Below are 13,632 nucleotides of genomic sequence, written 5' to 3' on the forward strand. Positions count from 1 at the left end.
CGCGCTTTAGCTACACTCTCCACACAAACTGTTGGATATGCGTCTAACAGCGCACATTTATATAGGTTAAACATTTAAACTAACATTGGGATATGCTTGAACTGTTTTATATCTAAAGATTTTATTTTAGGCAAGTTGTGATGATTTGATACGGCTAAATTAATCAAACACAGGCTGATTAACTCACTGCTGCCGCTGGCTGCTTGGTCCTTGCTTAAAATACATTTAACGAACAAAAAATGCTCCATTCGTTTTTCTAAATTAACTTTATGAAAAAAAAAAAATCATTTTTCCATTACATACAAAACTGAACTATTTTAATAACAGTAGCTAGTCTGTTTTGGGAGAGGGGGAAGATTCTGATAAGTGAAGAAATCCTGCAGGCGCCCCTGATTGCATTAATATAACTAGAATTTTTACAAGAGATTGTTACCATTTTAAAGCACGACATGAAATACGGTGAGTCTGGTAAATAGTGGATTAGAGGTCATCAGAGCTCGTGCAGCCAGCAGCGCCAGAGAAACTGCGATGACCGTAATCAGTGTCTGCTCGAATCGCTCTTGCTGTTGCCTGCTTTGACACACACTGCTTCAAGTCAGACGCTGATCGATCTGCGCAAATCAAAATGCATCATATGCGCTCAGACGGTGTGCACATGCTCCTCAAAATAATTATCTATTCCCGATCTAAATAATTAAAGTTGGTTAAGAAAACTGGGGGGGCACAAATTCTTTCTGGGGGGGCAATGTAAATATAAAATCTATATTCTTTGTTAAAAAGTGACTATTAACCAAAAAAAAAAAAAAAAAAGGTATAAAGGATGTATTTTAAGTGTAAAATAATTTTGCCCACATAGATCCCATAAAGGTCCCATATGGTCAAACCTATATGGGACCCACATGAATTGCCCATTTTCAGCCCATGCCCACATGGAACCCATGCTGCCCGGGTATAACCCATATGGGGCCCACATATCAATGTTGGCTGGGATTATGCCAGTAGGTGGTGACCAGTGATTGTTCAAATGTATTTGATTTCTGAATCATTCATTCAAGAGATTCGTTCAAAAACTCTGGAGGAAGTCTTCATTCATTTATTTCAAATGATTTTTTACATCATGAATTCATTTAAATTAATACATATTTTTAAATAGACTCATTTCTAACATTAAATAAAACATTTTGTCAGAACCTCAAGAAAATTAGCCTACATATTATTTTGTTTGGTTGTCTAATATTTTGTTTTCAGAATCGTGGGAGAACCATGATTTCTATTCTAAAAATCAATTATCCAAATTCATAGATAACAGATATATTATGCATTTTTTAAGCTAACTAATGCAATTAGTATGGTTTCTAATATTAAAATGTACAGACTAGGATGTAAAAAGTACAATCTTACAGACTGTAGTGCATTATAATTCTGTTTCTCATCTAGTGTGCGAAGTTCTGCAAGCCAAAACCCTCTCGCACCAATCGCAAAAAAAGTTGTCCGGCTGTCGAGCATAGTTACGTCTCTCACAATTCTGAGAAATAAAGTCGTAATTCTGAGTAATAAACTTGAATTGTAAGAAAATAGTCTCTCTTTTTTGCCCCTCAGAATGGACTTTATGTCAGAATTGTGAGATAAAAAGTCACAAGTCCCTTGTTTTATTTTTTATTCAGTGGTGGAAACGAGCTTTCATAAATTATGAAGACACTGAATGAATGTGAATTTAGTGAGTCAGAGACACTGTTGATTTCCAGGGAATTATCGTCTTGTATCACAGCGACCTGTAAATGAAACATTTTTGCTATTACATATCATAATTTTATAATCATTCCTATTTGTGCAGCATATGTCATAAGTTATTGTACAGTTGTGAGAACACACTCACTTTTGTCAGTGTTCTGCTTCACTTCCTGTTTAGGGGTTTGAGTCCACCTCAGTGTCACGTCTGTGATTCCTCTATCAGCAAGAGCAGATCCCAACTGGAAATAACATTCATACTGAACTGATTAGATCAGAATATGACAAGATATTCAAATCTTCCTCTCCTCTTTTCTCGTGTCATGTCCAAAAACAGGAGAACAGCAGCTGATTTTGTTTTTAACAAAAATACACGATGGGCTCTGATTGGTTAGCTTGGACCAGTGTGTTGTGATTGGCTAAACCGCCTCCGGTTGTATTGTAAACAATGGCGTCGTCTATACTGCTTATCAATTTGAGCTCGATTGAGACGCAGAGGATATTAGTGAAGAGGATCACACAGAGCACGGCTTTTAATGGTAGGCCTATGTTTTTTGTTTGTTGTTGTCTCATACTTTTAGATATGCTGTTATTATGCTATTTCTTATGTTAGCTTTTAATATACGGTTTTATCATGATTAAAGCTTTAATACAGTACGGCAACCGTCCATGTTTAATGCTTGTCATAGCTGTGTGAAAACTGTATAAATGGTAAAGTTCATTGTTGGAGCAGCTGAGCCGATCTGAATGAGAGAGAGAAAGAGATGCACATATAATAATTAGGCTTAATACCCACTGAAGATTGAGATCCAGAAGAGATGTGTTCAGTTCTGGCATCACCTCCATCGATCTGATCCTGATTCAGTCCAATATAAAGCCCTCCTCGCCAATGAAACCTCAGCAGAATCTCATCCTCTAAACTAGTTTTTCCCAACCACTGTGCCGCGGGACACTAGTGCCGTGACAGGTTGTCGGGTGTGCCGTGGAAAATTATCTAAAATTCCATATCTCTATTATGTTTCGTTATTATTATTTTAAATCAGTGCTACTGGTCATCGTTATGTCTGTTTGTGGGGTTTACAAATATTTAACCAATGAAAAGCATTCAAAAGAGCTTGTGACTAAACCTCGTAACGCCATTGGATCCTCAAATTGTCAGTCAAACCTCATAACTCCACCCCGCCTCCATTCAGAATGAAGCGACGCGCAGTTTGAAGACAGACGTCTACTTCTTCAGAATGCAAGGTTAGCTAAATAAAGAACTGATGTTTGAATAAGAGCAGCGTTTCCTTTACTCAAGAAACACTGTCTATAAGGGATAATGTTTTTGTATGTTTAAAGAGCAGTCTGTCTTAGCATTTGGTGTCTAGTTGTAGGCTAGGGTGCATCAAATTTGAATGGGAAATTTTAATTTCAAAATGTCAATTTGGCTGGCATTGCATTTTGTTCCAATTAACATAAAAATGACTTTTGCAAAGTTTTGAGGAATTCCACTGAGATTTAGGGGTGCCACCTAACACATGAACTTTGGCGAAATTTCGAAAAATGTTCTTTTATACTTTTATACAGTAACATGTTCTATAGGGTTATCAAAGTAAAAGTTGTTTGTTTGCCCTTTGTGCAACTTGGGCATTTCTCAGAATTCAACTTTACAGATTCTCCATTCATTTGTCCTATAGACAAAATGAATGGAGGTCAATGGGACATGTTCACGTGGTCTTAACCTGAATTTTGTGCAGCAGTGATGGATGTCGGACACACACATAAAGTTTAATTGACTTTATTGTTAAACACAAGGGGCAATACTGACACACTTATAAGAACAAACCCTCTCTAGTGGCTAACTCACTGGCAACTAACAGGGCCTAATGGTAAGAGCTGACACTAACTAAACTTCAAACTTAATTGCTCAGTCTGTGCCAGAGTCTGCTCCAATGAGCAACATCACCAGGGAGAAAGAGAGATGAAATGGAACCTGAACTCTGAACCTAGCCAGTGCGTCTCCCCCCAGATATGTCTCCCCATCCGCCACCCAAGAGTAACTGTCCTATTCAGGGATTAGCTTGTGTTTGCAGCGGCGAAGGTTTGGCTGTTGGTGGCAGTCATGTTCAACTGCCTGCAGCACATTCTGCAGGTGCTGCTCCTTCCTTGCCACTGTTACGAAGTCGGATGTGAGCTTGACGCCACGCTCGGCACAGTCATTGACCACGTTCATTGCACGTACATTGACCTCACTTTTTTTGAACGCAGCATTGGTCGCCCATTCCTTCACATCGAGAGACATAAATTCTGGATCAATGTGCAGCTGGTGCATCCCAAACCAGCAATTCTTATTGGCGAGGTCAGCCAAGCTGGTGGTTGGTTGGTTGGGTGGGGAACTTTGGCTTGCCAAAGCCAGTGCCAAAGCGCTGCTCAGGGATGTTCATGGGGATATCAGCGGGCTTGTGCTCCAAGATCGCTCTGGCAAGTGCACGCTTGTCATCATTGGGCACCTTGCTGCTGAAGAGAGCCAGGGGTAGCATCTCACCTGTCAGTACCAGCGATGCCTCTCCAGCGCCTTGATCGCTGATGCTGCAATTCCCTCATCTACAGCCTTGTATGCCTGCAGGTCCTGCAGGTGGTGGTAGAGTGTCAGGTCATTCCAGGCAGCATCTACAGCTTTCTCGCAGGTCAACCACCACTTTGCATAGATGTGTGTAATGAAAATGGCAAATGCCCGAATCTTCGGCACCTGCTGCCGTGTGGTGATTGTGCCCTGGGGAAACAACGCGATGTGCTGCTCCATCAAAGCCAGCTTGAGAGTATAGAGCAGTTTGGCCATCCATCGTGCCTTGTGGAGCGCTCCCGGTCGTTGGAAGGTCACTGCAGTCTGCTCTTCACCATCTGCATCCAGAAACACAAGACACAGCTACACAAACTCATGGTAGTCACCTCGCTTGTGGTCAGTGACTTCTTTTGCGCACCTGACAAGTTCAGCACGTAAATTGCCCAGGAGTGGTTGCTCGGTGTTGCCAGAAATGTAGCGGGACCATTGGCTGCTGGATTCTTGTGGTAACAGGTTCCATTTCTCTCTCAGACGTGTGAACAAGGTAACCTCTGGCGAGCGTGATGACTCCACCATCAGGTCTCTGAAAACCTGGTTCAGGAGGACCTCACCAATGTGGTGCCGGCACCCAGACCAAAGCAGTGGTCGGCCCAGTGAGAGCTGTATGGCAATGCAGGCTGCTGTGAGATGGCCGGTGTTTGACGCAGTGGTGTCAAATGCCATGTTGACAACCTGGTCAGTGCAGCACCAGTCCTGCAGCAACTTGCATGTCAACCGGGCAATGATCACTCCACATGCCTCATTGGTCTGCTTCTTATATGCCGGGACACCAAGCAGTTTCAGCCGCTCTGCATCTCCAACCACCACTGTAAGACGCTCCTCCAACTGGTGCACATTGCTGAGCATCGGTGTTAACTTGCTGTCCCAGTGTAGGGTGCACAATGGAGGTGGTGTCCACTGCTTGTGCTGTTCCTCACTGATTGTCTCTAGCACTTGGCGACGTGCTCGGTCAGCTGTTGCGTAAGATGCAGAGAGATGTGTACATTCACCGCCTGACTCTGCAACAAGGCCACGCGTGAAGGCAGCCTGTTGCATTGGTGACATCTTCAACCTTGTAGCCAGTGACACGACACTTGGTCGGCTAAGGATGTCATGTGGAATGAAGACGTTTGTTCCAGTCTTCTTATGCTTGTGGGATGGTTCGCCCTCAGATGGTGGATAGACTGTGTTAGTATCCTCCTCTGACTCCTCATCACTCTCCAACTCCAAGCTGGACATTGCCGTCATCTCCTCCAGCTCCTTTTCACAGCGGGACTGCCTGGCTGCTGCGGAAGCTTGACGCTTCTCTCGCCGCTTCACCTTGAGCTGCAGCTTTTTGTCCAATACACCAAATGTGGCCACTCTGTCAGTCTTCATGCTGGCCAAGAAAGCTAGGTCTTCTGGGTTATCAATCAGCTTTTCAACATTTGGAGGCCACAGCGGAAATGTGGCATCAAGTCTGCACTCCATTTTCTCCAATTGTTTCGCTGTAGTCTCACTGGAGCGCTTGGCCTGGGAGATTTTCCGCAGCTTGTTGTTAGCATTGACTAAGTCTACCATCTTGTGGCACGCACGCTTGTCGCTCACCATAGGGATGTTGGCCTTCTTGTAAAATGGCCTCACCTGCTCCAGGACAACCTTGGCTGCCTCGAACTGCGACAACGGTCCATTTCCACCAGGTTTCTTGGCAAGCATGCAGCATAAGATCTGACGACCAGTTGGCAATTTGGCGCCGGTGATGATGCCATCCTCACTGGTGATGCTGCTAGTCTGGCAGGGACCAGTTGGTGAGGGCAGCATCTTAGGAGAGCTGGATCCTGGGGTGGGTTGTGTTGTGCAGTGTTTGAGAATGAAAAGGATACAAGCTCAAGGATAGTGTTTAAAATCATATCTTACCATACTTAATATCACTCAATTATGATGAACCATTCTTGCAAAAGCCTCAAATTTTAGCTGTACATAGTCTAACTTCATCATAACTTACCGTTACATCACTACCAGAGTAGCTAGCTGTGCTTGCAAATATGCTTGTATTTAAAATGTTAATTTATTGTAACAACTACAATGCTACTCTCAATAAACATGAGACATCTATACACTGAATATGACATTGTCCACTCTAGAATACTGTTGATGTTAAGCTATTAAGCTTAGTTAACATAGACAGCTAACTGTGGTTGGCAAACTGTTACTAGCTAACGTTAGCTAGATGTAATGAGCACCAAATACCTATAAAAATGACTTATGATAAATAAGTATACAAAGACACAACTACAGATATGATAGTAATATGTAATAATACATACTACTATATTACATACACATACATACAACACAGAAAGATCACCTCAAACAGAAAGATCACCTCAGTTTTCTTGAGCTGTAGTATTGTTTACCTCAGATCTCCATGGCGACCATTGAGCACTGTTAACCACTTTATCCAACAAAAACAGATGTGCGGTGGCACCCCTAAATCATCATGTACTGGAAAAATATTTTGCATGTGTTGTTTCTACAAATATTGGAACACTTTTAGCACCCAGCCATATCAAAATTCAAGAATTGTGTTTTTTGATGCACCCTATTGTAGGCAATACACATTTGTACGTTTTAAATATCCTGTGCATAGCGGTTCGTCTTTTATATCGTGAGATTTTGGTCAAATGTATTAAACAACAAGATAAACTGAGTGCCCATATAGCTACAATAAACTTTAAACCTGCAAACTAATGAAAATGTGATGCTATTTATTTACTGCCTCAGATGCGGCCGTTCTAATGATGGACAGATCTCTGTCATTCGGTCGTCAAAGACCTTGTTAACTCCATTTGAGTATGATTTTAAGAAATTAAGTGTCTGGTCCTATATAAAGCCAAAATACCAACTCTGAAAGCGCAGGGTTTAATTATTGGGGGAAAAAAACTTTATTTTCCCATTTATTGACTGACAAGTCTCCAGTCCCCATATTGGGAGAAATCGGAAGTGCAGAGGCGTTGTGTGCGCTGTGTGAACATGATGTTACTGTAGTTCTAGATTAAGTCAAGTCAAGTCACCTTTATTTATATAGCGCTTTTAACAAAACGGATTGTGTCAAAGCACTTAACAGTATCAAATTGGAGGATAAGTCAAGTCAAGTCACCTTTATTTATATAGCGCTTTTACAATGCAGATTGTGTCAAAGCACTTAACAGTATCAAATTGGAGGATAGAGTGTCAGTAATGTATAATGATAAGATTAAACACTCAATTTTCAGTTAAAGGCATTTCATTATTGAATTCAGAGATGTCATTGTCTAGCTCAGTTTAGTTTAAATAGTAGCTGTGCAATCAAATCGGCGATAATCGCTAGAAATTAAGTGTCCCCAACTGAGCAAGCCAGAGTTATAGAGTTTCAGTAACTTATAATTAAATGTGAATCCAGTTCAATCAGCGCAGCATGGCCTCGCCCCCTTCGTTGCATGTTCCCGGGGGCGGGGTTTATCTGGGTTTATGATGTCACTAACCCGGAAGTATTTTGCTGTAGTCTCTTAGCAGCCGTTCGCTGCAGGCGATGCTTTGCTAATTCTGTAAAAGACAATTTCTCCCTTTGCACTGAACTTTGAGCTTCATAACTTTGCAGATGTTGTTTATGCTCACACAGCTACATTACACACTAACACAAGTTAAAAAGGTGAAATCGTATTATATGACCCCTTTAACAATGCAATAAGTGTTGGTTTTCTCATCAATTGTTACTTTTTTTTTCCTCACCTGTTTCAGAACGTTTTCTCTCATTGTAGAGTCGGTCAAATCTTTGCTGGAGTGAAACAGCAGTTTTACAAATGATCTTTTTAAACAGGGACCTAGAAAAATATAATCATATATGTAAATTCATAAAAAATCCTGAGAAATATGGTTTGCTCCCTACAAATGAGCTTGCATTTATTAAAACTTATCCACACTCCTCACTGCGTCATATTGACAAAAATTGATGATGTGAAGACATTATTATCTGATATATAGAGTGGTGGAACTATGATGTCACTTTGTAGGCAAAAACCTGGAAGCGAGTGCATTTTAGCACTTCCGGTTCCATCGTTCCAAAGTTATATTTGTGACAATTATCTTGATGGACAAAACGTGTAAATTTCATAAACTATGATTGAACACAGAGCTTATTTTTTGCGATAATCCAAAAGCCTATGGAAAAATCCTATTGGCTTTTTGTCGAGGAACCAGTTTCATGCTAACCGCCGATCCGCCTACAAAGTGACGTCATAGTTCCCCCACTCTATTATAAACCAATATTACTGATGTATACCTTCTCCATAGACCTTCACCTCACACAGAGTGAGTATCTTCTTGTCTCCAGGAATGATCAGATTCACGTAACGTCCCTCCATCCCATCACATGAGTAGCTGTAGGACTCACCTGCTGGAATAGCAGGAATAACAGCACATCTACAGACAGAGAAACAGATGAGGGATATAAAAATACTGTCATATCTGCATTAATCCTTCATATTTGTGCTTGACGTCTCACACTCTTTCAACCTCAAGTTTCTCACATGGGATTGTTGATGCCGTTGTTCTCCAAAGAGTTTCCGATGCGAATCTCCGCTCCGTTTATTTGTTCTGCACAGCAGTCTTTTCTATTAGTGACGACCACTTTATTAACTTGGTAGACATCATGCAGATCCAGCCTCCACCACGGGTCCGTCTCATTAAGGGTTGAGGAGCATCCCGTATACAACTGCTGGAGACCTCGATCAATGGCCTTTTCAGCAAACCAGTCCACAGATGTTGACGACTGTATAGCAGCTCCAGCTACTGCCAGATTTTCTAAAAAAAAATGTATGAAAAAAATGTCACGACTCATCTTGATGCACAAAGTTTGCAGCAGAGGGGAAGATTACTGAGGAACAACGACTGGAGGTGAAGTGAGTTATTACTGCATCAACTACCCTCACCAAACCGAATTGTGAAAATTATGATTTTGTGTTCCTTTATAATACGTTTCAAGTATGGCATGATATTACATGAATTATATATTAATGTATAATATTAAATATAATGCTCTACAACAATGAATTACCTGCCAAATACCCGTAGACTTCAACCTCACAAAGCGCAAGAATCTTCCGGTCTCCAGGAACATGAATAATCACGTAACGTCCATCCAGTCCATCACATGAGTAGTTGTAGGACTTACCTGCTGGAATAGCAGGAATAACAGCACATCTACAGACAGAGAAACACATGAAGGATATAAAAAATTCTGTCATATCTGCATTAATCCTTCACATTTGTCCTTGATGTCTCACGCTCTTTCAACCTCAAGTTTCTCACATGGGATTGTTGATGCCGTTGTTCTCCAAAGAGTTTCCGATTCGAATCTCTGCTCCATTTATTTGTTCTGCACAGCAGTCTTTTCTATTAGTGACGACCACTTTACTAACTCGGTAGACATCATGCAGATCCAGCCTCCACCACGGGTCTGTCTCATTAAGGGTTGAGGAGCATCCCGTATACAACTGCTGGAGACCTCGATTACCATCAACGGCCTTTTCAGCAACCCAGTCTGCAGATGTTGACGACTGTATAGTGGCTCCTCCTATTGCCCGATTTCCTGGAAAATGAATAAAAACCCGTCGTGCCCCATGTTTACGCACAATTCAAATAAAATTTGAGAACAACAGTGCAGGAGATGATGGTGAAGCATGTAATTTCTGCACCAACTAGCCTTCTGTCACCAAACGGAATTACAAACAGAATGACTTTTTGTCTAACAACATCCTTCACAACCACTGTATATACAAAATTATTAGACGCCCCTAGTTATTCATTACATCATTAGTACCAACAATCTGGTGGAAATATAACCAATATCTTCAATAACACCCATTTGGAATGAAAAGAAAGTTGACTGTTGATTTGTCTGACAAATGTGGACTGTTTAACATGATAAATTAACAGAATTTTTTTAATAACCGCATTAATATTTTCCCCACTTTGTAACATTATGTCAGGCATGCAAACTTGTCACCTTTCAATGAAATTCACTGTTTTTAATTCAAAATGGGTAATTTGTGTTATTCGTGTAGATCCGTGAGTTTGTTGGGGGCTTTACAGTACCATTACTACCAACTCAATTCTGTACCTGCTCGAACTCACCTGCTTTCAAACGCTCCTGTGTGGTGTTGTGCGCATGCTCTGGTTTCGAATTACAAAACCAAAAGTTTATATTTACAACATGTTTCTGCAGCGTTTAGTATTGTAGCCAATCACAGGCATCTCTGTTGAAAGCAATGGCCAATCAGAGGTGTTTACTGTAGGCTAGTCAGAATCCGCTCTGAACTCATTTTTGTTTTCGCAAGTTTATTTAGTTCTTCGCGTTCGCAGATCTTCCCATTATAGAAAAAGAAAGCATACAGAATGTAAATAAGAGATTCATTGTGTAGTTTTCACGCGAGTAATCTCAGTCAGTTGCGCTATAAGGGAAGCGCCCTTTGCTCAGTTTCTCTGTATAATCTGTTCACAATTTGAAAAAAAGTTTTGTTTGTCTAAGAGGACCAAACGTCCACATATACTGTTTCAGGATTAACAACCACGAGTGTAAAACATTACGTGAGTGAATCTGCTAAATTGTTCCATGATTAACGGTGATAACTGTAGCAATGGACAGAATGAACTGACAAGCCGATGTCAAAATAGAGCTGTGCATTAAGTGATGCTGAGTAAATTCAGAGTAACAAAACTACAGCAGCAACAAGTCTGTGTTAGCTGAATAGTAGCTTCTACAATTAAAGATAAAACTTAAACCCCTGGTTTCACAGACAAGGCTTAAGCCTAGTCCTAGACTAAAATATAAGCCTGGGCTGTTTCAACTGAAAGAAACTTGCACTGACTGATCTTAAAATATATCAGTGCCTTTGTTTTGTCTCAAAATGCACACAGCAATGTTTTTTTCTACTTAAATTACTTAAAATTACTTAAATGTCCTAATTGAACTATAGCCTAATCCTGGTTTAGTCTAAGCCCTGTCTGTGAAAAAGCAACTTAAAGATGAGTCCCTTTTAAGGCAATGTTTGAAAAATTGTGTTTTTACATTAAATCTAAGAAGTGTCTAAATATTTAATGCATTATTTAATGTTTATACCATTAAAAAGTAACTAAATTTGTAGTTAAGTATTTAAATAATTAGAGCTGTCAAAATTAATGCGTTAAGGCAAACTCATTTTAACGGAACTAATTTCATTAACGCAGCACACATTTTCTGTTTGACCCGTTGCCTAGCCCGTAGTTGGAGAAATGGAGATGCTGACAGTGTTGCCAACTTAGCAACTTTGTCGCTAGATTCAGAGACTTTTTCAAAAAAGCACCTAGCAACAATACATAACACATAATTGGACAAACCTTATTTAGTTTCTGAGACTCGCCGTTACTGCTGCACGAGCACAAGGTTTTGTGTCTGCTCTGTTCTGCGAGCAGCTGAGGAGCAGCACTTTTAGAGCTGGTTATGTAGTCTTAATGGGTCACGTTTCAGTCACTATTTCATATTAATTCAGTTGTCTGACAGCAGAATCAGTAAAATATAACAATGAAAACAGTTTTATTGAGAATTTGGCTGCATCAAATTGCAGTATGTGGGCACAGAGAAGCAAACAAATCTAATAATAAATAATAAATGTACATTTTGCATGTTCATCAGAAGTGAGCTGCCCTGTCCTGCAGATAATGTAAACAGGCTTGTGTAAGTAAATTGCTAAGTGCAAAGAAAGAGAAGTAACGGGAACCTGGTATTTCTATGTTCTTTTTCATGTGTCTAATAGACATGAACAAGTTATTTGAAAAACATCTATGACCTTTGAATCATATCTAGTCTTCATGCTCTGTTGACTATGGTTTCACTAATAATAAACATACATTTGAATAAAGCATCCATATTTGGAAATGGCAACTGAGCTAATGAGCTCTGCTGGCATCTACTGGTTGTACTGGTAATTTCATGTCATTTTCATCTTACAAATCTTTGTTTTCCACCAGGAGACACATTTTTTTCATGTCATCTTCATGAATGAAATGTCAATCTTTAAAGTTTAAAGTGCATTTTACTGCACAGCTCTAGAGTCTTTGTCACCTTTTTCACCCATGATGAGTTTGCATCCCTGTTATATGCTCAAGCCCCACGTTTATCAGAATCATCTGTACATAAGATGCCAGTAAAGCATGAATACTGTCATACTGGTTTGGAAAGACATGAGCGTGATTTCTGGTGAACTATGAGTTTAAAGTAAGTTAGTAAAAAAGTATTTATTACATTCAGTAAAGTGCTCTACAAAAACAAATTACCTGCCAAATACCCGTAGACTCCAGCTTCAACAATATTAAGAATCATCTGATTTCCAGGAATATGAACAACCATATAACGACCCACCATCCCACCGCATGAGAAAGTGGCCGTGGCACCGGCTCCAAGAGTAGAAATCACACCACATCTACAGACAGAAAGATCATCTGTTATCTGTTTCTGTTCATTCTTCACTTCAGCCACAGAAATCAAATCAAAAGAAAGAAATCCTCACATGGTGTTGCTGTAAATGTCAAGAAAGTTCCCGATACGAATCACCGCTCCGTTAAGCCTATAATCAAAGGTCGGTCTATTAGTGATGGTCACTCTGTTCACTCTGTATACCTTCAGTAGATCCACTCTCCACCATGGGTTGGTTTCAGTGTTAGTGTGGGACCAGCTGGTCAACAATCCATCAAGAGCCAATCCAGAATAACATCCATCGTAAATTGATGACTGACTAGATTTGCCCCATAGTGCTACATTCTCTGGAAAAAAATCATCAATAAAGGCCAATAAGAAATCATCTACTACTGCAGAAGACCTTTACCAAACTAATCTTTCTTACTCATCATCAGCTACATGTCCACCACAGGGTCAGAAATTAAGGGTTAAGGGTGCAAAACAGCGACATTTAAAACCCAAGGGTAAGAAAATGATAGTGAACATGTTTTTATTATTTTGGATATCCAACATTTGTTACTCAGTATAATTCTAATCTTGGCCTATATATCATGATGGGCTTGGTATGTTATATTAAACAAAGAGCAGCATGATCTGACATAAAAAATTTGTAAAGACTGTTTCTGAAAGAATCAATTTTGGAGGGAAATATTGCCTGTTAATAAGTTAATTCTCTGACTTTGGTCTATCTGGTATCAGGAACTATAAACTGAGCATCGAACTGCTTCAGAGCTTTATTACAGGGCTAAATTTCTAAGTACTTTTATATCTGCCTGTCACGAATCTGGTCTGTAAACTTCCATTCACT

General features: G+C 40.1%; 1 protein-coding gene across 1 annotated transcript; it reads right to left on the bottom strand.

The window, feature by feature from the left end:
- Positions 1-817: 817 nt before the first annotated feature.
- Positions 818-12,765, bottom strand: LOC131537563 (uncharacterized). The gene is made up of 8 exons (XM_058771110.1): positions 12,644-12,765; positions 9,641-9,920; positions 9,387-9,532; positions 8,860-9,133; positions 8,613-8,752; positions 8,063-8,154; positions 1,877-1,970; positions 818-1,772 (listed from the first exon to the last, which is right to left on the bottom strand). Exons 1-8 carry the CDS (start codon positions 12,729-12,731, stop codon positions 1,750-1,752), a joined length of 1,137 nt encoding a protein of 378 aa, XP_058627093.1. The 5' UTR covers positions 12,732-12,765; the 3' UTR covers positions 818-1,749.
- Between the last annotated feature and the right edge of the window lie 867 nt (positions 12,766-13,632).

The sequence above is a fragment of the Onychostoma macrolepis genome, chromosome 03 (genome assembly GCF_012432095.1).
Source record: "Onychostoma macrolepis isolate SWU-2019 chromosome 03, ASM1243209v1, whole genome shotgun sequence".
Classification (NCBI taxonomy): Eukaryota; Metazoa; Chordata; class Actinopteri; order Cypriniformes; family Cyprinidae; genus Onychostoma; species Onychostoma macrolepis.

What these genes read in the sequence shown, in the direction of transcription:
- LOC131537563 (XM_058771110.1), bottom strand. Translation starts at nt 12,731, where the DNA reads ATGGTGGGTCGTTATATGGTTGTTCATATTCCTGGAAATCAGATGATT. An exon ending in AACGGCATCAACAATCCCAT is followed by an intron (nt 9,533 to 9,640) that starts GTGAGAAACTTG and finishes CTCTGTCTGTAG; the next exon opens with ATGTGCTGTTATTCCTGCTA. An exon ending in GGTGAAGGTCTATGGAGAAG is followed by an intron (nt 8,155 to 8,612) that starts GTATACATCAGT and finishes ATATTTTTCTAG; the next exon opens with GTCCCTGTTTAAAAAGATCA.